Source organism: Panthera pardus, unplaced genomic scaffold (assembly GCF_024362965.1).
Source record: "Panthera pardus isolate Hobbes unplaced genomic scaffold, ASM2436296v1 HiC_scaffold_17, whole genome shotgun sequence".
Taxonomy (NCBI): domain Eukaryota; kingdom Metazoa; phylum Chordata; class Mammalia; order Carnivora; family Felidae; genus Panthera; species Panthera pardus.
In genome coordinates, this window is record NW_026526732.1 from 111,095,879 (window position 1) to 111,122,266 (window position 26,388).

General features: G+C 47.9%; 1 protein-coding gene across 10 annotated transcripts in view; it reads left to right on the forward strand.

Annotated features, from left to right (window-relative positions):
* The window catches only part of RIPOR2 (RHO family interacting cell polarization regulator 2), a 230,227-nt gene that overhangs the window by 170,673 nt on the left and 33,166 nt on the right, over positions 1-26,388 (forward strand). For 7 of the 10 annotated variants that reach the window (XM_053904843.1, XM_019425286.2, XM_019425291.2 and 4 more), the window contains exons 4-13: positions 55-133; positions 3,089-3,112; positions 4,200-4,253; positions 7,658-7,807; positions 11,500-11,563; positions 19,622-19,665; positions 21,431-21,556; positions 21,807-21,955; positions 23,466-23,595; positions 23,964-24,113. In XM_053904843.1, coding sequence (XP_053760818.1) covers positions 55-133; positions 3,089-3,112; positions 4,200-4,253; positions 7,658-7,807; positions 11,500-11,563; positions 19,622-19,665; positions 21,431-21,556; positions 21,807-21,955; positions 23,466-23,595; positions 23,964-24,113 — 970 coding nt within the window. The remainder of the gene's footprint in view (positions 1-54; positions 134-3,088; positions 3,113-4,199; positions 4,254-7,657; positions 7,808-11,499; positions 11,564-19,621; positions 19,666-21,430; positions 21,557-21,806; positions 21,956-23,465; positions 23,596-23,963; positions 24,114-26,388) is intronic. The other 3 variants (XM_019425292.2, XM_019425289.2, XM_053904846.1) reach the window with 1 other exon arrangement.

Genomic DNA, 26,388 nt, shown 5'->3' on the forward strand with positions numbered 1-26,388 from the left:
ATGTCACTCGCCAGGCACAGAGCTCACAGTGGTGTTTCCTGTTGTTTTTTGCAGCGAGTATCTGGAGGTTCACCAGACGGAGTTGGACAAGTTGACAGCTCAGTTAAAAGATATGAGAAGGAACTCTCGCCTGGTAGGTGTCGTGCAACCAGTAGGATGTTAACACAGTATTCCTTTTTATGGCTAAGTCCTTTTCTTTTTGTCCTGGATAGAAATGGGGAGATGGAGAAGGGTACGAGGACAAGGAAGAACCTTTAAGAAAAGCAGGTCATGGGGCGCCTGGGTGGCTCAGTTGCTTAAGTGTCCGACTCTTGGTTTCGGCTCAGATCACGATCTCAGTTTGTGGGTTTGAGCCCCACATTGAGCTCTGTGCTGACAGTGCAGAGCCTGCTTGGAATTCCTCTCTCTCCCTCCTTCTCTGCCCCTCCCTTGCTCTTTCTCTCCCTCAAAATATATAAATAAAACATTATAAAAAATAAAAATAGAAATATCTTTTAAAAAAATCAGATCCAAGGGGCAAAGTACTTACTGTCCGCTTCCTGATGCGTATTTGTGAAGGAGGTTATATTTCTTCTTAATGCTTTATTCTTGATATTTTTCAGTATTTTCCAAATATGTTTATGCAGGTAGACTTTATAATCAAGAAAAAATACTGGGGCACGTGGGTGGCTCAGCCGGTTAAGCATCCGACTTCAGCTCAGGTCATGATCTCACTGTTCATGAGTTCGAGCCCCACGGGGGACTCTGTGCTAACAGCTCAGAACCTGCTTGGGATTCTCTCTCCCTCTCTCTCTGCCCCTCACCTGCTCATACTCTCTCTCCAAAATAAATAAACATTTAAAAGATATTTTAAAAAAAAGAAAAAATACTAAACAACAGCCACAACCCCCTCTGCCTCTCCTCCCAGTAATATAAGGAAATGCAAAATTGGGGTTGTCCTAGCATATTGTTAGTGCAGAATTTGGAACCCAGAACCACTAAGAAAATAGTACAGTTCAGTGACGTCAACGAGGGAAAGGAAGGAGGCTCCAGCGGTGCCTGTTATGAGAAGCTGGAGGGGCCCCCATCCACTTTAGTTACATGTCCTCCTACCCAAGATGTTTGTAGATGTCCTCTAGTCCAATGAATCTGTGAAGACTTGTCTGCTTGCAGAGGGGCCTCTAATCTATACACTACTTTATTTTATTTTTAATGTTTATTTTTGAGAGAGAAAGAAAGAGACAGAGCGTGAGCGGGGGAGGGTCAGAGAGAGAGGGAGACACAGAATCCGAAGCAGGCTCCAGGCTCCAAGCTGTCAGCACACGGCCCGAAGCTGACCTCGAACTCACAAACCGTGAGATCGTGACCTGAGCCAAAGTTGGATGCTTTAACCGACTGAGCCACCCAGGCACCCCTGTATACACTATTTTAAATGATTTTGTTCAGGGGCACCTGGGTGGCTCAGTGGGTTAAGATCTGACTTTTGGTTTTGGCTCAGGTCACGATCTTGGGTTCATGAGTTCAAGCCCCGCATCAGGCTCCACTCTGACAGTGTGGAACCTGCTTGTCATTCTCTCTCTCTCCCTCTCTCTCTGACCCTCCCCTGCTTGCACTGTCTCTCTCTGTCTCTCTCTCTCAAAATAAATGAAATAAGCTTTAAAAAACGATTTAGTTCCATTCTAAATGATCTTACACCAGAATGTCTCGAGGCTTCGGAAAGCCCAGGAAAAGTCTCCATATACTAGAGGGTCCAGCTGTGCGTGAACAGCCGCTCTCTTCTTCTGTTTTAGGAGATTTGCTAAAAAGTGTAGTGGTGTCCTTTTTTGAAGGCTTAGAGGTTAAAAGCTTTGTGGAAGCTAAGGATTTTATACCCTGGTGATGTTAGAGTATGAACTGCCCCATCTCTGTGGGGAGTGGCTCCTCATGGAATGGGCTTCTATGCCCTTGGCCATCCCCAATGGCAACAAATGTGTCTCCTTGGAGAACAATGGTGAATGGATGGAGGGGCTTCTGCCAGGACCTAGTGTCCCATAAAACCCCTCCCGAAGGGGCTGTGGGAATGGTGTACTGATTATGCTGTGATATTATGAGCACACAGGAAATGAACTTGCTTAAAAAAACATTTTGTGAAAAGCATATCACCGCCCTCCAGGACACCTCTTAAACACCAGTTTTATCTGTTTAAACAGGAAGGCAAGTATTCTTTTAACACATATATCACTGCCGCATTTTCTGTTAACTTTTTTTCTTTATTTTTTTTAATTTTTTTAATTTTTTAAATTTTTTTAATATTTTTTATTTTTTTATTTATTTTATTTTATTTTTTATTTTTTTTTATTTTTAACGTTTTTTATTTATTTTTGAGACAGAGAGAGACAGAGCATGAACGGGGGAGGGGCAGAGACAGAGGGAGACACAGAATCGGAAGCACGCTCCAGGCTCTGAGCCATCAGCCCAGAGCCCGACAAGGGGCTCGAACTCACGGACCGCGAGATCGTGACCTGAGCTGAAGTCGGACGCCCAACCGACTGAGCCACCCAGGCGCCCCTTCTTTATTTAAAAGTTAACATGGGGGCACTTGGGTGGCTCAGTCGGTTAAGCATCCGACTTCGGCTCAGGTCATGGTCTCACAGTTCATGGGTTTGAGCCCCGCATCGGGCTCTGTGCTGACAGCTCAGAGCCTGGAGCCTGTTTCAAATTCTGTGTCTCCCTCTCTCTCACTCTCTCTCGCTCTCTCTTGCTCTCTCTGCCCCTCCTCTGTTCATGCTCTGTCTCTATCAAAAAAATAAACATTAAAAAAATGAAAAGTTAACATGAATTTATGTGTTCCTCAATACGTAAGAGAGGAGAGCTAAAAGCAGGTGAAACCCTTAAAGCTCCCAGCATGCAGAGAGATTGGGGTGGAATTCTGGAGACACGAAGTATAAATAAATATTGGCTCTTAAAAGTACTCTTACCGCTATTTGAAATAACCCAGTAGAACTTGGCAGGTTTGATCATCACTTCACTGGTAATGCAGAAATGCAGACTAAACCCCTCTGTTCATATCAGTAACAATTTTGAGAATAACTTTTAATCCCAACACTCCTTTTTTTTTTTTTTATTTTAGGGTGTCCTGTATGACCTAGACAAGGTAAGTTATCATTCTGTGCTGAGAGTTGCTGGAAAATAAGCACTGAATCTTTGAATAGAGGTCAGTGATGTCCTCTTAGGCATAACAAGACCTCAGAGAACTGAGGATTTTTCTAAGCCTAGAAAAAGTCATGCTTTTCTCTAATGAGGGGGTACCATCATGTAGCTCCAATGCCGTCTTTAAGGTCACTTCCATAAAAGTGCCACCTGGTTGGAGGGTTCTCGGTGTGCTGATGAGTTTCAGGACTTCCCGGGTATTTAAGCACCTTACCTGTGCCCCTTCTAAATATGGACTATACTGTTTCATCAAGCCAAAGACGTCCTTGATTGGAAAATACACTGGTATTTTATATGCGCCTAAGAGGGAAAAAAGTGATTCCAGTTAAATCCTGGCACCATTTTTTTTCTTTTCACTTAAAATTTGTATTGTATGCCTCAGGGCAAAGCCCTTCGAGCTTTCTTTTCGTTGTAGATTTTGTTTTTGTTTCTTTCAATATGCTGCTGTCCCCTTCCCATGCCTTTCTGTAGATGCAGAGAAAGTTTTAATGCTGAATCATGGTATGATGGTTTTTTTGAAGACATTTTAAAGGGTAATTAAATTGAATGCGTGTAATAACAGTATTTATAACTCAAACGAAGGGATGACACGTAGAACCACTGTGATTATCTGTGAGTGTGCACCGGCAGTAGGGATTGTAAAATGCACCCCCGTTTCAGAGACACTAAAAGGCAGGGGGGTGAGTTCATCTTAGAGGTGATAGAATGGAGGGATTGAGGTCTAGCCCAACATGATACCGTCCTGCCAGAGACCCAGTGAGTTCCATTTGATTGGCTTCCCTCGATGTTCCACACAACGATTCCAATAACCAGCTCGAGTTCATCTGTCGGAATATTTATTCCATGTTTCAGAAAATACTTCCCGAATTGTTCATAGTCTCTGAAATAGCCAAGATTGGAAGAAAGGGGGGAGGGTTCGCATTTTCTGGTACTTCTGAGTAGGAGAGCGGGGAGAAGATATTCCTGCCAGTCTAGATGGGTTAAACTGTAAATGGCTGCATTTTTTTTCAAACTTCTTCTTTTATTTCCAGCAAATTAAAACGATTGAAAGATACATGAGACGCCTGGAGTTTCACATCAGTAAGGTAATGGAAGTTCCTGTTGTCTTGCTTCTGTGTTTCCGTTCTCAGTCACTAATCACTTCGCCTTGGGCCTAAGCGTGGCATCTAGTCCGTGGACAATTTCTTACCTAATTGACTCGTAGCAGTTAAGTCTTCCAACAGGCAGTAAAGATGGAGACAAACAAGACTTAGGAGCCTGACAGTCCGGCATAGTACCGACCCTACTCAGTTCAACAGACATTAAGTGCTTCCCGTGAGGCACCCACAGTGCCTCCTGCTGGGCTTTTAGTCTCCACGTAGTCTTGGTAAAGACTGAACCAAACGGACCTAGGAGAAACTTCACGCTTGCGAAACTTGACCTCTGGGCACGCATACAACTCGGTACCCCGGAAACTTCTTCGTGAAGGCCGTAGAAGTACTTACGGACGCTTCCATGTACCTCTCTAACTCTGTCGAGCGCCCAGTTCCTTCTGCCCTTCCTCGCTTGACCTCTTCATCTTCGTCGCCCGCATAGATGGGGGCCATTTTGCCAGGCTCCCTGACACCCAGCCCTGAACCCTACAGATACTTCACTGATGGTCCAGCCAGACTTCTGTGGGGTGGCACTTTGTCACCCCTTGTTCTGAACACTTAAGAGAGTTACCGGGACAGCCTGGAAATATTTCCCTTTGGGAGCCACTAAATCACACCAGTGGCTATTCCTGTCTGCATCCCCGCGTGGCAGAGGAGACTCTTCCAAGTACGGAGACTGGATGCTTCAGCCGATCTCTGTGCTAGGAGTCAGAAGCCCTGGATTCCAGGCGTGTACTCTCTGGCCTCTATCACCTACGTGGACCTGAGTGTTCCACTCTGTGAAATGGGGCTGGGAGGTGCACGTGTTCGGTCTAAATGACCCTAAGAGTTCCTTCATTTTAAAATTCTGTGATGATTTATGCGCACGTAAGCACGCGTATCTATAACTGCCTTTGTGCGTTCCCACTCTGACAAATCCCTTTTCCCTCCGCAAATCTGAAACCGCTCCAATTTCTGTTAATAAATAAAACAATGACATCCATCAGAAGGTATCCGTGTGGCCGGCAAGTGTTGGCAGATTGAAACCCAGCAAGAAGGCACAACCCTGCATTAGGTAGGAGTGAATTTATCCATCTTGTATCCATCGTTGTTAAACACAACAATCCCGGCGGCTGTTAAAGGTTGGTAGCGGTCTGTTTGCAACACCTATATACAGCATGCCTCACAAATTATAGTCAACCGAGTGAGTCAGTCCGTTTATTTGATGAGAGCCGCTGCTGACTTAGAGTCGAGACAGATGCTTGCCTACAGACGGGCCCGTTTCCACTAAGGTGAGTACGTGGTAACCCTTTATCCTAAAGGTGAACTCCATTTGGCCAGGATAGGTTGATATTGAAATGAAAACGAAGAATTAACTTATCTGTAAATGCAAAGTAGTGGACTACATCATCAGGGCTAAACCAGCACCCCGCCAGCAGCTTCCTTGTAGACGGGATTACAGACTCGGAGTTTTTGGCAAACCCGGCCACGGTGGGGGGAAAGGTTGAAGGCGCAGGCTTCCAGGGGATTACCTGGGTACAACCGCCTGACCTGCGCTGGAAGAGGTATCAGCTCTTGTGTTTCTAAGAGTTTCGTGGGGACCTCCCGCGTCAGAACGATCTGCAGCGTTTATTTAAAACTTCAGATGCCCAGCCCAGCCCTAACCTCCTGAATCAGCATCTCAGAGTGGGGCCTGGCCATCAGCATGGTAATGAGCTCACCAAGTAAGGCTGAGTTTAACTTTTAAGTATGGGAACCACCTTCTGTGCCGGTCACCAGCCCAACGAGTTTACCGGCACATCACCACCCCTGAGTCTTAGGTCTCCCCCTTAATCAGGCACGAATCCATCGGCCCCAAAGATGAAAGGCTGCTTCCCGGAGTCTGGCAATTGCTCTCAGCAGAGCGCAGTGAACTGTTGAAGAGCGACAGAGAATCCTGTAACCAGAGAATAATTTGCAATCTCTTAACGTTCATCTTCTAAGCTGAGTGTGATGACGTCTAACGTAGAGACCGCAACTGGGGAAAACCACGCCACTGGCGGGTCCTACTGATGCTTTTTAGCGAGCGCCCCAAAACTCGCCTTCAGAACCAAAGAGGAATCTTCAGCTCCAAAACCCATGACATTTACCTCGACCGTCTTCTGGCTCTGTAGCTTTTTGAGGCAGTGAAGTACAGAAAGGAAAACAAGTTGTCCGAGGCAGGCTTCCTGGTCTCATGGATTTCCTTTGCTTCTGCTCACTCCTGGTGCTAGTGTCCTTTTAATCTGCCTGCAAGCTGTTGTAGTTAACTGGGTAGCGTGTGGATAATGGAGGAGAGTCCAAGCCTGTGCACCTACACGTGACCGGCAATAACGAGGTTCTCTCGGTGTAGGCACACTTGGAGATGGCCTGTGCTGTGGGGGCTGCCCTCTCCTGCTCAGGATGTTGAGTATCCATGGCCTCTATACCTACCAGATAGCAGTAGCACCTCTCAGCTGTGCCACGGGAAAAAAAACGGCCCCAGCTTTTGCCAAATGTCCCCTGGGTGTCAAAACAGCCTTGGGTTGATTGAACATCACTGCCTTAGAGGCATCAAGTGATTATCAGGCTTATAGAATGAGTATGGTTGATAGTCATTTGCAGAAGGTTTATTATCATCTAGAGGCATAGGTGTAGAGGTGTAGGAGGAAAATGCTCACGTCTATTGTGAGGCTCTTTATTGAAAATGATTTTTGTAAAATCTTGGCTCAATTTTTTAAAAATTTTTTTAATGTTTATTTATTTTTGAGAGACAGAGAGAGATAGAGCATGAGTGGGGGAGGGTCAGAGAGAGAGGGAGACGCAGAATCGGAAGCAGGCTCCAGGTTCTGAGCTGTCAGCACAGAGCGCGATGTGGGGCTCAAACCCAAGGACCGCGAGATCATGACCTGAGCCGAAGTCGGACGCTTAAGCGACTGAGCCACCCAGGCACCCCTCAATTTCTTTTTTTTTTAATTGATAAATTTACATGTGTGGATATCACCTTGTGACAGTCCTCTTAAAATAAAGTGATAATAGCCTCATATAAACGCTTCCAGCGTTTTTTTGCTTATGAAGAAGACTCCTGCCTTCGTTATCCAGTACGCATCTCACACAGCCACCGGTGTTCAGCTCATTTCCATTTTGTGCCATTTGAAAAGACAGCTCAGATTAAAATCTGCTTCAAAATGGAAAATGGATCCCAGTGGCTAAAACAAAAACGATTGGTCTCTGTCTGAAAGGATGACGCTTCTGCCAAGAGTCCCCTTGTTGAGGTCGGAAACGTAAATACCTTAAGCACGTAGCCATGGCCTATGTAACTTCTTCCAAGTGAGATGAAATGTTTACATCCCTTGTGTGCCCTCTTGTGATTCTGACAGGTGGACGAACTCTACGAAGCTTACTGTATCCAAAGACGCCTCCAAGACGGTGCCAGCAAAATGAAGCAAGCCTTCGCAGCCTCCCCAGCCAGTAGAGCTGCCCGGGAGAGTCTGTCCGAGATCAGTCGCAGCTACAGGGAGTACACGGAGGTACGCGCAGGTCTTCTCAGCAGCTTAAGTCCCCCCCAGGCCCCCCACCCCGGGATTGTCAGAATTGCTGGTCACCGCCAGCAACAAGGGAGCGGCAGCCTCTGGCCCCATGCTACTCTTCAGGGAGATGTTTTACTGTTGGCCTCTCTCGCGTTGGTTTGAGGCTGTCCGTGGAATTATTTAAGATGACTGCTGGGTAGTTTGCCCAGTTGTATTTTTGTTCAGAGTCTTCATTAGACCCCGCAGCCTTTATTGGCTTTTCTCAGTCCCCGAACATCGCCTGTCAGACACCCGTTTCCTAGTGCCTTGGAACATGCTTGCTCACAAGCTTGTAAAACCCTAAGACTGTAGATTCTACGAAGCCATTCGCTCTTGTGTGCTCGTGCTGCCTTGTACTCTTTGCACACGTAGGCTGCAAACACTTGTCGGAAATTTCAGTGAATGCTCAAGTCAGCCGCGATGCCCTGGTTTTTGACATTTAAGTGCGCTTCCAAATTTTCTAGCGTGTGGTCGAATCTGGCTTTATTCCTGGAAGTCGAACAGACCCGGTGGGTAAGATGGCTTCCCTGGATGTTGGGTATCGCTAAGCCTCCTGCCCAGGATTATTTTATTGTAAGGAAGTTCCCTTCTATCTTAAAGGAGGCAAGATAAAGAACCCTGAGCAGAAGTGTGCTCTCCTGGCTTCTGTCTCTGAGGCTCAAACATATGACACAGGGAGATCTTCAGTCCTCCTGGGGTCACCTGATACCAAGTGTCTTTGATGAAAGCTGAATTATTAAAGCAGCTTGTCTCACTAGCCCGTGAGTCTGCTCACCGATCGAATTCCATGAATGAAGTCATCAGCCCCATGAGGGTCTGCTGGACAGTTCCCAGAGCGGAGCGTCTGTCACAGCCCTGCGGCGGGAGGGACCTCACGGGTCACTTTGTATGGCCATTCAAGCTGTGCCTCTGGTCGGAACCATTAGTCCCTTTCCGTGGTCTGAAATGGGCTTCTTTACCCATGTTCCCCTTTCAGAACAACGCTTTTTAAATGCATGAAATAAAATACAAAGAATCCAGGAATTCAAAAGAAACCAATTATCCTGAAACAGATATTTCAATATTAGCCGTCCAGTTGTCAAAATACCTTAAAAAGCAAAATATTTTGATTATCATGCTATGCTTTGGTTCTGCTGCTTTATTAGCACATCAACGTTAAGTTATAAGATCTAGCAGTGTCTCTACTTGTTTGAAGTTATAAGATTTTAAAGCAGCAAAAAGTATAAATGATTTTTCAAGGTACCTAGAACAAATGATGTGACCAGGAACATGCCTGTGATTTCTGTCCGTGTCAGAGTCACAGGTACTGGTCATACTGCTGGGGCTTCCTTTCTACATTTGTGACACTTCAACATGATAAGTTTCAATTAGAGGTTGGGAAACAGCGGAGGGTTTCTTTTCCTCGTCCAAGTTGGTGAACCCAGGGGTTGAGGATCTCTGGCTTAGAAGTAGCCCAGCCCTGGTTCATGAGACCACCTTTCTCCGTATTCATGACATCAAAAGAGCAGTTATAGAGGTCGTTCAGAGTCCACGAGCAGATAACGGACCGGCAGGAGCTTCCTGTCCTGGAACATTTGCTGGCCGTTTTGGAAGCACCTGCCCTTGGTCAAGTGCCAAAACATGGCATCACAGTCTGCTCGCAAATTCAAAGATGTAGATTACAATTTCAGCAAGAGGGACTTCTGCCTTAGAGAAGAAAGTGTCGGATTGCTGCAGGGCCCTACCTCACTTGACATCAGGTGGGTTTGTGTCTTCCCAGAACTGCAAAGCCAGGATTTGATAGCAAAGAATGTTTAGGGCAAGAAGGCTCTGGATGCTTCCGCAGGTGCAGCCACGTTCATCAGTCGCTGCACGGGCGAGATGGAAGCAAATCCTGTCCACAGAGGTCCTCAGCCGCTAGACTAGCTGGCCCCAAGGTTTTTTTGAGGACACTGGTGCCAATCCTGGCTTGCATGATAACATCACTGGCCTTTTTGGAGAGTGTAACGTGTTCTTTCACAGAAACGCACGATGCTCTAAGAAAAGAGGTTTATAATACCGAGGGTTTGCTTTCAAAGCTTTCGAGCAGCACAGAGCTCAGACTTCAGGAAGTTTCCCCCAGGTTTGCGAAGCTGTTTCAGGCACTAAGAGCTTACAAGGGGAAAGACAATGCCATTCTCTTTGCGTCCCATTCAGGCACCAGTTCAGAAGAGTGATCTTTTGGGGCAGAACAAAGGAACAAGTAGGAGAAGCAGTAGCCTTACAGATCAGTCCTGAAGTCCTCAGCAAACAAAATGTAAAGGGAGCCATCCCTGTCAGCACCCTGGGCTGGCCCTCCCCACCCCCACCCTCCCTCCCATCGTGGAGGCTGACTGCTGAGGGGGAAGCCTGCAGGTGCCCCCGCCTGGGAGAGGGGGCGGGCATGGGCACCGCTGCTTCCTGCAGCCGAGGTGGTCTCCGGAGCTTAAGCTGGTCTACCTGCAGAGGGGCCCCGTGGGGAGAGCCCCCCCGCCAGGGTGCTTTTCCTTTTCTGATCTCCAGTGGCTCTGTTTGGGTCATCAGATACTGAGGAGGCAGGGTGGGGGCAATGACGAGTCTAACCACACGCTGAGATAGTGTCCCTTCTTCTGCCTTCAGTGTCCCCTCAACTCCAGAGTCAGCAGAGGACTCTCGTCACACCCAGGAATCACTTCCGGGCACCTCAGGAGCCCCGCGTCACTCATAGAGCACAGTGCTATTTTTGCCCCCCCCCCCCTTTTCATTAAGAAAAATTCCCAGTCGACAGAACAGTCAAGACTAGCGTAATAAACACCATCTACCTTTACGGAGGTTGACCAGTTGGTAACAGTTTGCCCCGTTTGCTTTCCTTCTCTCACATAGGCCCAATTTTTTCTTTTTCTTTTCTTTTTTTTTTTCTTGTTGAGTCATTTGACAGTCAGTAGTAGACATTATGACACTTTACAGTAAGTATTTCAGCGCCGATCCCATAATGGCAACCCGTGTAATCTGTGTATCCCTTGCACAAACACACAGCATTGTCACAAGTAAGAAAATTAATCCACTCAACAGAGTTATCAAAGAGCCTGTGCATTTTCAGACGTCCCCTATTTGGTCCAGTAATGTCTTTTCTGTCTTAGTTTATTGTCCTTCAAATCAGGATGCAATGAAAGTCAACAGGTCGCATCTGGTTGTTATGTCTCTTTAGCCTCTTTTGTCTAGAACTTCTTCCCCCCACCCGCCAACATTGACCTTACATAGAATCCCGGCCAGTTCTTCCAGCATGTCATGTTCTGGATTCGTCTGTCCATGGCATAATTTGATGACATAACTGATGTGCCATCTGAAGGCAACACAGCAAGGCTCCTGTTGCAGTAGGTCCCGGAGTCAGCAACGTAACGGCCTTGATCTTCTCCATTTAGGAGAAGACTGCTTTCCTGCTTATCTAGCATCCCAGTCCTCGTTGTTGCGCATGGAAATAATTGAACTTGTTCTGGGCTCTGAATTTCCCGTGCACCATTTTGTCGAGCAGGCTTCTCCGGCAGTGCTGGAGACTCCAGGAGTCTCCTGGAATCCAAGCACTAGTTACTTGTTTGCGGCCGAGAGAACGTCGTGCGGCTTGAGCTGTTGTGGGAGAGAAGCCTAGGTCTGATGCCACTCTTTTGTACTGTCCACAGAACATGTGTGCCATTGAAGCAGAGCTGGAGAATCTGCTGGGGGAGTTCTCCATCAAGATGAAAGGTACTCGGGGCACCTGGGGGGCTCAGTCAGTTACGTGTCTGACTCTTGATCTCAACTCAGGTCATGATCTCATGGTTCATGGGTTCGAGTCCCGTGTCAGGCTCAGTGCTGATAGCAGAGATTGCTTGGGATTCTGCGTCTCCCTCTCTCTCTGCCCCTCCCCTGGTCACGCTCTGTCTCTCTCTCTCTCTCTCAAAATAAATAAACTAAAAAAAAAGATGAAAGGTATTTTTCCCCCACAGAGAGTCAGGAGCCATCTCCACAGACAGAGCTCACACTATTTTTATTTTTCTTGCAAAGGCACTGTGCCGCCACCTTTACCCCTCCCCATTTATGTTAATGTATTGATGTTCCAGAACCTTCTGGTCCTAAGACTCGCCTGCATCCTTGAATCTTTATTATGGCAGAATCTCAGACATACACAGAAGTGAAGAGAATTTACAGTGAGCCCCATATCACCTAGATTTAATAATTAGTAAGATTTTGCCACATTTGCTTCATTTGGTTTTTTCCTTTGATGATGTATAGCCCAGATATGAGTCTGCCTGTATATATTTCAATACGCATCCCTTAAAGAATAGGGACATCTTGGGGTGCCTTGGTGGCTCGGTCAGTTAAGCATCCGACTTGAGCTCAGGTCATGATCTCATGGTCCGTGAGTTCGAGCCCCATGTTGGGCTCTGTGCTGACAGCTCAGAGCCTGGAGCCTGCTTCCGATTCTGTGTCTCCCTCTCTCTCTCTGCTCCTCCCCCACTCATGCTCTGTCTCTCTCTGTCTCTCAAAAATAAATAAAAACGTAAAAAAAATTTTTTTTAAAAAGAATAGGGACATCTTTTCCCATAACCACAATGCCCAGTATTATCATGTCTAATGAAACGAACATGCCTTTGTTACTAATCTGTTCCCTGATCCAAGTTTCCCAGTTGTCTCAAAAATGCTTTGTATGGTTGGTATGTTGCCATCGGGATCCACATGAGGTCCAGGCATCGTAAGTGGTCATTCGGTGTCTCTCTTAGGCTTGCTATCACCTAACACAGACCCTTCCCATTTTCTTCCTACCGTCGACTTGGCATAGAAACCGTTGTATAGAGTATCCCACACCTCGATTTGTCTTCTGGCTTCTCTGTGGTGTCACTTCAGTTACTCCTTTGCACTCATGTTTTCTGTAAACTACCCACCGGTTACTTCCTTTTATTCATCTCTAGTGTTAAACCCACAGAGGTCTCTGCGTTTTCCTCTTTTTCCCAGTGCGTCTGTGGTGTTTGCTCTGGAAAGTTCCAACCTAGAAGCATGAAGGGGTTATATTTGTAGCGCGGCATCTTCAGAACAAACAAGGCGTGCCCGCTGTAGCAGACGGAGCATCGCCCGGGGCCTCGCGGGCAGGGCTCTCAGATCAGCAGCGGCAAATCCGTTGAGTCTTGAGTTTGGGCCCATTGACTGCAGCCTCGAGGGCTGGGCGCAGGCGGTTCCGGTCCTCGGGTTTCGTCGGCAGCCTGATCCCTGGCTTGTTGCTAATGGGAACTTAATCACCCTCTTGCCTACTTTTTGCAGTGAAGGGAGTAGAGAAGGGGTACTTTTTCAAGTGTTCAACAGGAGACTTTCGTTTTGGAATCTGTCACTTAAGTCTGCAGGGCACTGTTTGTGTCCAACACCAGGCCCCCCGTGACAGCACGAGAGCCGCTCTGCATGTTTATTGCTGGAGTAACAGTGACCTTGACCTTCATTGTCTGCAATGGCTGCATTCTTCTCTTGGGCAGGCCTGAGAGTGAACTGGTTTGGATTTGGTGTTAAATCTCAACACCGGCAGTACCACCGAGGTGGGGCATCCGTGCCCTTTCAGTTTTCCGTTTCTTGTCTTCATGTTGGCTCCTCACGAGAGTCAGAGGTTCCAAAACCGCTCAGGCCCTGCCCCAGACCCAGCAAGTCGGGGGGGGGGGGGGGGGCGGGGGAGGGGTTGGCAAGATTTTTTAAGATTCTCAGGATGGTTTCAGCAGCAGCCTGATTCTGGAAGACAGTTGCCCTGAATCAGTGTTTAGCAGCAAGCACTTCCCTCTCCTTTCCCTCGATGCTCGGTCACCATCTGTGCAGACTAGTCTGTCTCTCGCTGAGAGAAACTCGGGCAGCACATCTTCCCACTGTTCCTACTGGGGGTCCCAGGTTTCCCCTATTTCTGGTGCTCACGGCTCTCCAGGACACCCATCATTGGTGAGGTGATAACTCCCCCCATTTTATTGGCAGGAAGTGGGCATTCAGTGACTTGTCCTAGTACTCGCTAAGTTGGAGTCAAACTTGACACTGAATTCCAGGCCTCTCCCAGTCCCATGCTCAGTCCCATATGAGGAGGACTGCAGTTTAAGAGAGCAAAGCAGACGCTATAAACTGTGGCTCAGAGCATGGCCTTTCACTTCCCTAATCTGACATGAAAACTCAGAAACTACAACTAGGAAGCCTTTCAAGGGTAACACCGGCACGGAAATCTTCCTTTCTTTTGATAAAGGGAAGCGTCCTCACACTGCTGAGAAGTCTTATGTCTTTACCATCAGCTACTTTCTTATCTGTTTTTCCTTCTGGTAAAACATAACTACCCCAACAAACATATTGACATAAACTGAGGATATTTCATAATATTTTCAGACCTGGTAACCCGACTTCCTCCTGCCACACCCTTCCACACTTCCCTTTTTGCCCCACCCAACGTGAAGAAAACAACCATTTTGGCTGTGTGTGTGTGTGTGTGTGGCAGTGGGGGTGTGGCTGGATCGATGATAAAAACAACTGATCAAACACTTAGGGAGCCCCTGCTTTTGGCCACGCCCTACACTGCCTCCCGATTCGTGGCCCCAGGTGTGAGTTCCACACATCCACTGGAGAAGATGGAGGTGTGAGCCAGAGGTATGAGCCAGCGTGTTCTCATCCAGTGGAACGAATCACCTGCTGGACCAGTGGGGAGGCTGGATTATCTCAGAAGCCTGGGGGGGGGCGGGGGGAGAAGGGTGCCACTCACCTGTCTTGGGGGATGGAAGCAGGGAGGAAGGAGGAAGGCTCCCCAGTGTCACCTCTGAACACGAATGAGAGGGACTGCTCTGGGCACGTGAACAGCAAGGCAATGGCGTTCACCAAAGAGGGAAAAGCATGTGGAAAATGACAGGTGGGCCGGCAGGGCTGAGCCGCTTCCCGGAAGAAGAGTTACGGACGTGCGTTGGGACTGGATCTTAAAGCACCTTGAATGTCAGGTTGAAGAGGGAGCGTCTTGTTAACCAGGACGGTGACGAAAAGACGTGGGCTCTCGGGGAACAGTAGCTCCCGCAGCGATTGTTCCAGTGACCCTCCAGGGGGTGTGTGTCCCCACGCCTACACCTGCCCGTCCAGCTTGCAGGGCGGGTCAGGCCTCAGCAGAGGGGAGAACTCCCTGTGGGCTAGTAAATCTGCATTATTTATACCTGGTCAATAAATCAGGAAGGCCTGTAGCAGAGCTCCTGGCTGGCCAGCTGCTTGGCTCTTCGCCTCGGAGTAGAAAGTGTGACTTCCTTAGCTTCGTAACTACTCCACCAGGTGCTAAACTTTGTTCACAGTGTCATGAATACCCGGCCACCCTTTTCCCTGTGTATATGCGGTCAACACGTGTGATCTTTTTTATCTCTGGAGCGGAAGAGCATCATAGAACTAGAAAACGTGGGGTGGGGAGCATTGTTCTGGCAGATAAGTCTCTGAGCAAAGGAAGGAAAGGTGAGCGGCTGCCTAGTCTAGTGTCTGGGCCTTCCAAATGGGGTGCAGAAGCCCGTTCAATCCGTAGTAGGTTTTACAGTAAAACAGCCAAAGGTAGCGGAGGATGCACCATAGAAATAAAAGTCCCCTACCCCCACCCATCCCTGGATGCTAGCCCCCAGTGGTCCTTAGAGAGGCCGAAATGAAAGCTTTCTAGACCGTGCAACGGTAATCACAAAACCACTGAGAAAGCATAAAGATTTCCCCAACTGTGAAAATCCCAGCAAGCCCCCAGCCGGGCCTCAGAGACCTCAGGCTGTAACTACAATTGGCCTGCTGTTGGTTTTAATTCTGCAGCCAGTACGGTGATTGGCTTACGGGAGCAGAGGGCGGGACCTGGTTTTTGCCTGCCTGTTGCCAATTGGCTACATTATGGTCGTAATCAGGGTCTCAGTGTGATAGCGCCACAAGCGATTTCAAGAAATTTTGCTTTAATAACATGGGCTCATAAGCTCAAAAACATCAGTACCAAGTACCTTTCTCCCATTAGACAAGTTCTTCAGATATAAATTCCCGGTAATTTTGAAAAGGGGAAAAAAAAACCTTCAAAGGATTTTTCCCTTTACATACCTTGTCAGTTTTGGGGTTTTTGTTTTTTAACCAGGCTTCTGGTGTATTTGCACAGGTAAGCCTGCAGCGGATGAAACCTGCCCTAATTTGCACAGGTTTTAAAGGGCACTTTGGATTTTCTTAGAATCAGCACATCTGCCCTATCCTGATTTGTAAAAACCAGTCAATTGTGCTTTTTTCCCCCTAAGTATTAAAAAAAAAAAAAAAAAAAAAAAAAAAAAAAAAAAAGACTAATCCTCCAGAAAATGACTAGGGAAAATTGACTTTTTAAATTCTGCTCTTATTTCAGTAAATCTTTTTAAAGTGGCTTGTAATGTTCTAGTTATTGGCAAAGTCCTAAGTGGCCTGGCTCGGTGGGGAAGGAGGCAGAAGGAGGTGGTGAGTTGCTGCCATCTACTGACAGACAGTGGTAACAGCGGGTGCTTTTTTTAAGCCTAAATGGACCTTCCCTATCCTCTTAACTGTGGCCGTGCCTCTTGGACCCGGGAGAGGCGGTCATTCCTTCCAGCCTCACAGCTTAACGGGGCCATTCAAAGAAGGCAAGATCCACTGTGTGATACCATCGCGGTCATCTTTACACGGGTAAAACCATACTTATCCTCACATAAAATCAATTAGGAACTCAAAGGTCGTAAACAGCAGCTGGAGGAGACTGGGCCACCAAGGGGTCCGTTGGCCGTATGGACGCCCTGTGTGCGAAGGCAGCTGTGAGTCCCAGGGCCGCTCTCATACCAGCCATTCAAAATTATCTCCTCTCCGGCTGCCTCTACGAAAAGAGCAGGATTGTTCGTCTCGAATCAGTTTTAAATTTTTTAAATGGTACCTTCTAATTTTTTTTTTAACATTGGCAAATATACCCAAAATTTTTAAGTCATAATGTCATCCCTCTATCTAGTGCTAACCTTTGTAAAAATTGTCATGAATATCCAACAGCCTGTTCTCCGCATATATGCTGCCCGCCAACCAACATACGTGATCTTTTTTATGTCTTTTTTCTTATAAACACATGATATTTGAAAAAAAATCCAATAAAAATCACTACTGAATGCCAAACGTTTAATTTTCCTCTTAATCCCACCTTACCAGAGACCATTATTTTTAATATTTATATTAATTATTATAACATAATTCATACATAATAATAATAGCTTGTTAAAGATAGCTAAACATTTGTACTGAATTTTTTTTAATTGAAGTATAGTTGACAATATTATATTAGTTTCAGGTGTGCAACGTAGTGATTCCACAGGTTTATATGTTCTGCTGTGTCCACCGTGACTGTAGGTACCGTTCTTGCCTATACAACACTGTTACAATACCATTGACTATATTCCCTACGCTGTGCTTTATATCCCCATGACTTATTCCATAACTGGAAGCCTGTACCTCCCACTCTTCCCTTCACCCACTTGGCCCATCCCCCCACCTGCCTCCCCTCTGGAACCCATCAGTTTGTTCTCTGTAGTATGGGTCTGCTTCTGCTTCTCGTTTATTTTGTTGGTTTTGTTTTTAGATTCCACATATAAATGGAATCATATGGTATTTGTCTTCCTCAGCCTGACCGATTTCACTTAGCCTCATGCCCTCCAGGTCCATCCATGTTGTCACAAATGGCAAGATCTCGTCCTTTTTTATATGGCTCTGTAGTATTCCATTGTGTGTAAGCATTTGTAGTGAATTCTGAACTGGAGGGTTTTTTTCATAAAATTATATTGGTGCTTTTCATTAGAAAATGAGAAAATAAAATTGCCCATTCTTATTAAATTTGTTTCATTCCTTCATTAAAACTGTGTCTTCATGTCCCTATTAGGGTAAGAGACTTTGCTTTGTGGTTGGCATGGAAGCAGAGCCAGGATTACTGATAAGCCCCTATTGATGAGTTTAGTCCCTACATTTATTGTGCACATGTGATGTGCGTCTCTCCCTCCCCACGACTATATTTGTGCTTGACACGCAGTAGGCGTTCCGGAAATATTGATGCGTGAATACAGGCCACTCCCTTTGCCCAGAAGTGCCCCGCTTACCCATGCCCTCATTTGCCTGTGGTGAAATTCTGTTGTTCAAATACTACCTTCCTCCAAGAAACTAGCCTGCATTAAATGAGATAGAGTTTCTTGTTGAATTACACCTAAGTAACACATTCTTACAAAAATTCAAAATATAGAAAAACATCTCCTTTTACTATCTCTCCATTGCTGTCCCCCTGTCTGATGTGCATCAATTTGCTACCTTTTCATATAGATAACATCTTTTAAATGAACCATGTATGGCACATGCTCAATAGATAGTATGACCTGGGGCGCCTGGGTGGCTCAGTCGGGTGACCTTCCAACTCCTGGTTTTGGCTCAGGTCATGATCTCACGATTTGTAGGAGTTCAAGCCCCACATCGGGCTCTGCACTGATATCACAAAGCCTACTTGGGATTCTGTCTCTCCTCTCTGCCTGCCCCTCCCCTGCTTGTGCGCTCACGCTCTCTCTCTCTCTCTCTCTCTCAAAATAAATAAATAAACTATAAATAAATAATGAATGAATGAATGAATGAATAGTATGACCCCATTCCTGAATATATAATCATTACTATGCATTAGGCACGTACTATGGACCAGAGGCCATCAATTGTCTTTACAAATAGCTCTCTGAGGTGGAGATTGTGACCCTCCCCACCCTTTTAGAGGTGATGAAATTGGAGTTGATACCTAGAGTAGGCTCTCTGGTAAATAAAACAGAAGTCACCTTCTGCTTTAACCCCTCTTACTGCCTCGGGTCCTTGTCTGTTTCATCCCTGTGGACTTTAATCACATTTTATTCTATTTTCTGGGTATCGGTGACCTCTCTCTTAATTTCCAGATCATTACCCCAATGCACAGATCCCCCCGCCATGGAGTCTCAATGAATATCTACAGAAAGAAAGAGACTGATTAAATTCAGGGTCCCTGAGATGTCCCACGACAGTGGCCTGACATGATTTGTTCTTGCTGCTACATCAGAGATGGGGCTGGATCTCAGGTTGAACAGATCCAGCCGGGGGGAGGACGTGCTGATGGCATGATCGAAGGGAAGCCCCGTCTCCACATGGGGAGAATGGGTTGTTGTCATCTGGTTGGTTGTTTTCGTTTTCTTAATTACTGCCTTTGTATAGATGATAATCCGTTTTAAGTGATTTCATAACACACTAGATGGTGCATTATGCCGTCTAGTTGTCCTTATCGTAATTATCTCTCTATTATCATTATGCTGGGTAGATAGGAATAGGAAAACACAGGAATGAGTGAACTGGGGAGAGGCAAGGGGGACAGACTAAGCCCACGGAATCTTCACCCAAGTGAGAGGCACTTATCAGAAATCACCAATCTTTGGAACAGAAGGAAAAACAAGACAGCAGTTTATTTGCATGGGAATATTTTGGGTAAATAAATGAATGTATCTTTCTGACCCTAATTCTCCAGTCCTGGAAGCTGGCTGGACTTCTAATTGGCCAAAGGTTCATAGGGTTCTAGTCCCTGTTGAGCAGCCTTCTTTGCCCTAGAAAGCACCATCTTTGGTTAACCCGGCCAGGAATGTTCTCTGCAGCGGTGATAGATGGGATTCTCAGCTGTCCCCTCATCCCCTCGGGTGGTCCCTCAAAACTATTCCATGAGCTTTCTGGTTTATTAACGTTCCCAGTGTGGGTTTGTGAAAGGGAGTCTATGCCGCACCTCATGTCTCTGTCGCATGCTTACAGGTCTGGCTGGTTTTGCTCGCCTCTGTCCTGGAGATCAGTACGAAGTAAGTATCGTGTCCATCTGCGTGCTGGAATTGGGGATTTGAGGGACAGGAGTCAGCTGCCATTATTTGGTTTCTTACATTGCCCTTTTTTTTTTCCTTTTACATTTGTTTATTTGGGGGAAAAATGAAGCCCCAGTGAGAACGTTTGGAGGTGAAGACCCCCACATACTCTTCATCCAGACACCAATTTTTTTTTAATATGAAATTTATTGTCAAATTGGTTTCCATACAACACCCAGTGCTCATCCCAACAGGTGCCCTCCTCCATACCCCTCACCCACCCTCCCCTCCCTCCCACCCCCATCAACCCTCAGTTTGTTCTCAGTTTTTAAGAGTCTCTTATGGTTTGGCTCCCTCCCTCTCTAACTTTTTTTTCCCCTTCCCCTCCCCCATGGGTTTCCGTTAAGTTTCTCAGGATCCACATAAGAGTGAAAACATATGGTATCTGTCTTTCTCTGTATGGCTTATTTCACTTAGCATCACACTCTCCAGTTCCATCCACGTTGCTACAAAGGGCCATATTTCATTCTTTCTCATTGCCACATAGTACTCCATTGTGTATATAAACCACAATTTCTTTATCCATTCATCAGTTGATGGACATTTAGGCTCTTTCCATAATTTGGCTATTGTTGAGAGTGCTGCTATAAACATTGGGGTACAAGTGCCCCTATGCATCAGTACTCCTGTATCCCTTGGGTAAATTCCTAGCAGTGCTATTGCTGGGTCATAGGGTAGATCTATTTTTGCAGACACCAATTTTTAACATAATGTCACATTTGCCTTATTATTACTACTATGATCGTTATTTTGCTGAACCGTTTTAGACCAAAGCACAGGCATAGTGACCTTTTGCCCCATAATGTATTTTCCCCAAAATGGAAGAACATGCTTTCCTATCAGGATCGTGCAACTCTCAACGCAGCTAACTTAACATTGGCATTTGCCATACGGTCCATATTCGTATTTTCCCCAGTCCCAATGTTGTACTTGAAAGCAGCCTTTTCTCCTGATGCAAGAGCCAGTCCGGGATCATGAGTGCTCGTAAATATCACGGACTAAAGAACACTAGTATCTAGACCTTTGTTTATAAAGATACACTCCAGAAAGTAAAAAAGGCTTTTCTCTTTTCCCCTCTTTAAAAGAGAACTTCCCTAATTGAATCATCTAACTGTCTTCTCCAAAACCCTCTATGATCATCCTTGGGGCGGGTGTGAGGGAAGGGTATCTTCCCCTAAACGGTAAAGCTGTCCTGAGCAAAGAGAGTGGAGACCCTCTCCCTGGGGTCTGTCGGATTTCAAAATCTTTGTCCAGTTCTGCCTCCCTCATCCAGGAGGAGGAGGAGGTCTTTTTCGTGCTTCTGGCTGCTCAGTAGATTTTAGCTGATGGTTTCTCCTCCCGCTCACGGAGCTGGGGGGTCCAACGGCTAATGTACTGAAGCATTGTATTCTCCCAGGAGAAGGATCTGGTCACCGTGACCGTGGTAACAAGGAGACACGGGTTGACCTTTTACAAAGAGGGCCCCCCACCCCCTCTGCCTAGCGGAGCAGACCTTGCTCCCTCTTAAAAGCCTCTTCCCCACTCACCATCTGCCCCTCCGCCCAGACCCCAGGGAATTGGAAAGACCCACAAGAAGGGGGTGGGCGAGGAGGACGGAAGAGGGGGGAGCAGCAGCTGATTTATTCCCTTGCCGTGTATCTCGGAGTGTGGGTGGCAAGTCGGGGCGAGGCCCCTGGAACCCGAGGTTTGGTGTCTTCTCCCCCAGATTTTCATGAAGTACGGCCGACAGAGGTGGAAACTGAAAGGCAGAATAGAAGCCAATGGCAAGCAGAGCTGGGATGGAGAGGAGGTCGTGTTCCTGCCCCTGATCGTCGGATTCATTTCCATCAAGGTTCAGTATCGTCATTGTCATATCCTGGTGCACGGATGGGTGACCCCGTCAGTGGGGACCTTTGTTCATGACTTCCGCCCGCGGCCCCTCCGCCTTGCAGACTCCCCTCTGCACCCCGAGTCTGCCGTGAAGACCGCGGCTCTCGCCCAGAGCGGGCCAAGCAGAACAGGGGAAAGCATCCCTGCCATTTGTCCAGCACCCCCCTCCCCTGCCCCCCGACGTAAGGCCGTCCCTGTCCCTCTCTCACCAGGTCACGGAACTCAAAGGGCTCGCCACTCACCTCCTGGTCGGCAGTGTGACCTGCGAGACCAAAGAGCTGTTTGCCGCCCGACCTCAGGTGGTGGCGGTTGACATCAATGACCTTGGCACCATCAAACTGAGCCTGGAGATCAGCTGGTAGTAAGTGGTCCTTTTCAGTTTTGCCACGTCAATACGTGCTGCAGACCAGTGCTGTTCAGAGGGTGGCACGGGGACCATCAGCATCCCCAGGGGGGCTTGTCACAGAAGGAGACTCTCGGTTCCCACCGAGACCTGTGTCAGAACCTCGCGGGCCCGAGGCTCTGCTCGGCCGGCTCAGCAGGTGACGTTTGCACATTGTCAGCTCCATAAGCTGGAGAAGCCTCTGTCTTACCAGTCTGCCCCTCTCCTACTTCCTGCTTGAAAATTGTTTATTCTGCTGCCTTCCCTCCTTCTCAACCTTTCAATGTATATAAAGAAACATAGCTCTGGGGCGCCTGGGTGGCTCACGTCATGATTTCGCGGTTCACGCGTTCGAGCCCCGCGTCGGGCTCTGTGCTGACAGCTCAGAGCCTGGAGCCTGCTTCGGGATTCTGTGTCTCCCTCTCTCTCTCTCTCTGCCCCTCTCCCACTCGTGCTCTGCCTCTCTCTGTCTCTCAAAAATAAGTAAACATTAAAAAATTTAAAAAACAACAGAAATACAGCTCTTAAGCTAATTTGGAAGAAAAATAACTGTCCAAAGGAGATATTTCACCCTTGGAAAAAATCCCGATTCTCTCTATAATGTCTTCATTGCCTGTCCCTCTTTATCTCGTGTGCCATATGCTGCTCTGGGAAACTTCTCGGTATCTTTCACACTCTACTGAAATAGAAAATTGCCAGAGAGCAAGAGATACCTTTTGTCAGAGCAGTGAACTTAAAGGTGGTTTTCTGAAGTCACCTCATGAGAAAAGTCGTAAGCCACTAAACACTGGTTGCCCATGACATTTGACACTGTGCCCCTGGTATATTTCCACGCAAGCATGACGTGCGGGGCACCGATATTCAGGGTCCTCTTTCCGACATAGAGGGTGAGGTATGGAAGCAGCAAGGACCCCGTTATCTTGTCCATGAACGCCTGTGGGCACCTTTTGCCCGGCCTCCCTCCACGTCAGCTGTAGTCATCGGTGTGGCAAAGGCAAGATCGTTTGTCTTGCCGGATGAACCAGATGGCATGATGATAAACAGGGTGACGGTGGACAGACTGTCCCGCACGCAACAGGCTCTGTGTTGACAGAAACGAACAGGAGTCTACGTTCATTTTCTTTAGAACAATCACGTTACTCTCCTGTAGTGCCAACATAAAGCTCAAAGAATCTTCACAGACTGACATCTTGTACTGGACAAGCATTAATACGTTTCCATGTCTAACATTAACCAAGAAACAGATTTATCTAATGGCTGGGTGTATAGGTGAATTGCACTTAATGCCATGATGATAACCTTGGCCCCTGGAGGGGTCTGGACTCGGTCTTCTCCACTTTGTTTTATCTTGGTTTATCGCCCGCCCGGCCAGCCCAGTTCCCACTTTTTTGAGTTTACTTTAGTATAATGAGATGTCTTCTCGGCCTGCAGTCCAGGGGTTAGAGGCGACCTAACAAACGTGCGTTCACGGGGACCTGTTGTGTTGCAGCCCCTTTGACGTGGAGGACATGGCCCCGTCCTCGGGCGCCGGGAGCAAGGCCGCAGCCCTGCAGAGGAGAATGTCCATGTACAGCCAGGGGACCCCGGAGACGCCCACCCTGAAGGACCACTCCTTTTTCGTAAGTTCACGGTGATCTGGGGAGGAGGCGCGTTGAACCCGAGGTGGGGCTGGCACCCAGTATGTGAAACGCTTGACACGGCATTAGGGGTTCTCGGTAACTCCTGATAATGCTCCAAGATGCCCTTGGCCATCTGCACACGGCGGTGGTAGACCGCCCCCTGCCGTCTTTCCTCTCCCCTCACCCCCCCTTTACTGATCGCACTGATAACACGCAGACTTTTCTGAAGACTCTCTGAGCTCAGCCTTTTAGAGTGAGGGGGTCCACAGCGGCCTCCTAGTTCTAATCAGAAACGCGGGCTCGAAAGCTAACGAGACACGGGAACCAATGCTTTCCGCTAACTGCGCGTCTTGCTTTGACTTCCCAAGCGGTGGCTGCGCCCTCCGGCAGACAGGCCGCGGCGGCTGTCTGTCTTGAGTGCCTGGCAGGACACTTTCTTGGCCAAGCTGCACTGCAGCCGCTCCCTCAGTGACCTGCCCTCCCTCCGGCTGAGACCCAAGGCCGGGCTAGAGTTTTATGTGAGTGCGGGTGGCCTGCCCGCTGGGAAGTGCTTGCCGTGGGGGCTGGTGGCACGTGTGCTGTGGTCTGTCCGTTTTTCCCGCTTCTCTGTCGCGCTCACGGGGCGACGGATACAGCCGTCCTGTCCCTGGGGCGGGAAATTGGGTCACGCATGCGCCTCTGTCCGCCAGGTGGTTGTCCCTGTCTTTGGCGAGCCCCGCTTTTGTGCTGTGGTTTTTCTCCGCTGGGGCAAAGATATCCATGGTAACAAGATCTTCATCTTTTAAAAATACAATTACACTTGCGGTCAAAGACGTTCCTTCCCGAGTCCAACTAGTTTATCACCGGTAACAGTCTCTAGGCCTTTCGGCATTCAGATGCACTTAGCATTTGAGTAACCTCAAAAACTGGCATTCGAGGAGGTCAAAAGGATGCATACCAATTTTATGAGAGCCTTTTTTATTTAAAGAGGTTCTTAGCCTTGGTTTATGGTAGTGTTTGTTAATTTTTGCTGCCTTAGCAAAAGAAACTCATTTGTAGCCAGGAATGCAACAGGTGACCTACATTGTATGTGGTAGACGTTAGGTCACAAGAGAGGACACACGTACACACACACACGTACGCGTGTACGTGGAATATTCTGTTCTTTACGAACATATAGAAGTCATGCTTGGGGGCGGGGGGGAGTCATCTTTGAATGTCCAGAAAGGAAAGGACTAAAAAGTTTTCTGGTTAATGATCATAATAATTGCATCTAATTCGTTGAATTACAAATCCCAGGTGACAAGGACCAGACTAAAGTAGTGGAGTTTCCGAGGAAAACGGAAAGATCGTGTAAGGAAAATGTGCCTGAACACATGGACCCAAAAACGACATAGCAGATACAATTGTATACGTAACCACGGATATCACGTGTATATCCATGTTCGCCTGCTTTAAGTTGTGGAGGGAGTTGGTAGAGATCTTAATAGCATAATTTAAACAAGAGTTTGATGGCTTCCTATAGCCTTTTGGATAAAGGCAGACGCCTCAGAGCGGCTCTTCCTCAGCCCGGCTTTCCACGCCTGCCATTGACCGCTCTTCGTCCTCTGCCTGAGCCCCTTGACCTCCCCACCGCTCTCCAACCCCACCACACCCTTCGCGAGCTGCCATATTTGCACACACAGCGTTCCTTCTCGAATGCACTCCCTCCTCCTCGCCTCCGCCCCCCCAGGGCTGAGCTCTGGGACCCCCTGTTCTCCAGGCGGCAGCCATCCCCGTGCAGGGGTCCTGCCTTGTTGTGTCACGCCTCAGTTATCGCACACACGCTCGTACTGTCGTGTGCCCGTTTATAGGCTCCCCTTGGCACACCGGGAGTCCCCTTGAGCAGAGCACCTCGGCTTCGTCTAACTCAACCTTGGCCACTCGTGTAGGTGCGCGTTGGGTTTGGGAACATGAGGCCCGAGAGAAACGGCTGGTGAGGACTTCGGAATTTCCGCAAGAATCCTGATGGAGCAACCCCCTGCCTCAGCCAGTGCCTCCCTCGTCCCCCAGTGCGGCCAGGGCCCCGGGGGTTCTGTGAGATGCCTGAGGGATCCCCTCGGAGGAAGTCCAGGGGGTAGCCCTTTTCCAATCCTACCAGAAGCTCCCCCTTTGTCTCTCCTAGAGGGGTAAGGTGCGGGGGGGGGGGGGGCAGACAGAGGGCAGAGGACACCGAAGGAGACAAGCCCCAGAGCCCACGGGGCCCACCTGCTGCTTCGCGGCTCCTGGAGGGGTTCCCAGAACTCCGCCCACTCCCGCCCCTGCACCCCCAGGACCCTGAGCAGCACGCTCGGGGACCATTCACGGAAGAAAACGTTCTTTAGAGGCAAAACTGAGCTGCAGAGGTTCCTGGAGTGCCCCAGTGACACAGCTCACCCTGTGGTCAACCAGATGAGAATAGGAAGTTTGGGTTGAACTGACCGCACGTGCTGGGATCTGGCGGCCCCAGCCCAGCAGCGAGGGGACCAGAGACACGGCTGGGGAGGACAGGGGCTCCCTTTCCATCCGCTCCCATTTCACTGGCTGGAACGTTTTGTTTCCCAGAACTATGATGGTAATTCCTTGCTTTGTATAGAATTAGGCATGAGCGTGGTACTTACCATTTACCTAGAATATCAAATCCAGAACCCAGGAGAAATTATCCATTTTGAAAGAGCTGGTCTCAAATACCCAGAAAACTTTTTCCACGGAGCAGCATTTGGTACCGAGACCCTGCACGGACCGCAACGTAGGGAAAACTGACTTAGAAATCATTTTAATGCCCGCATAAAGGAA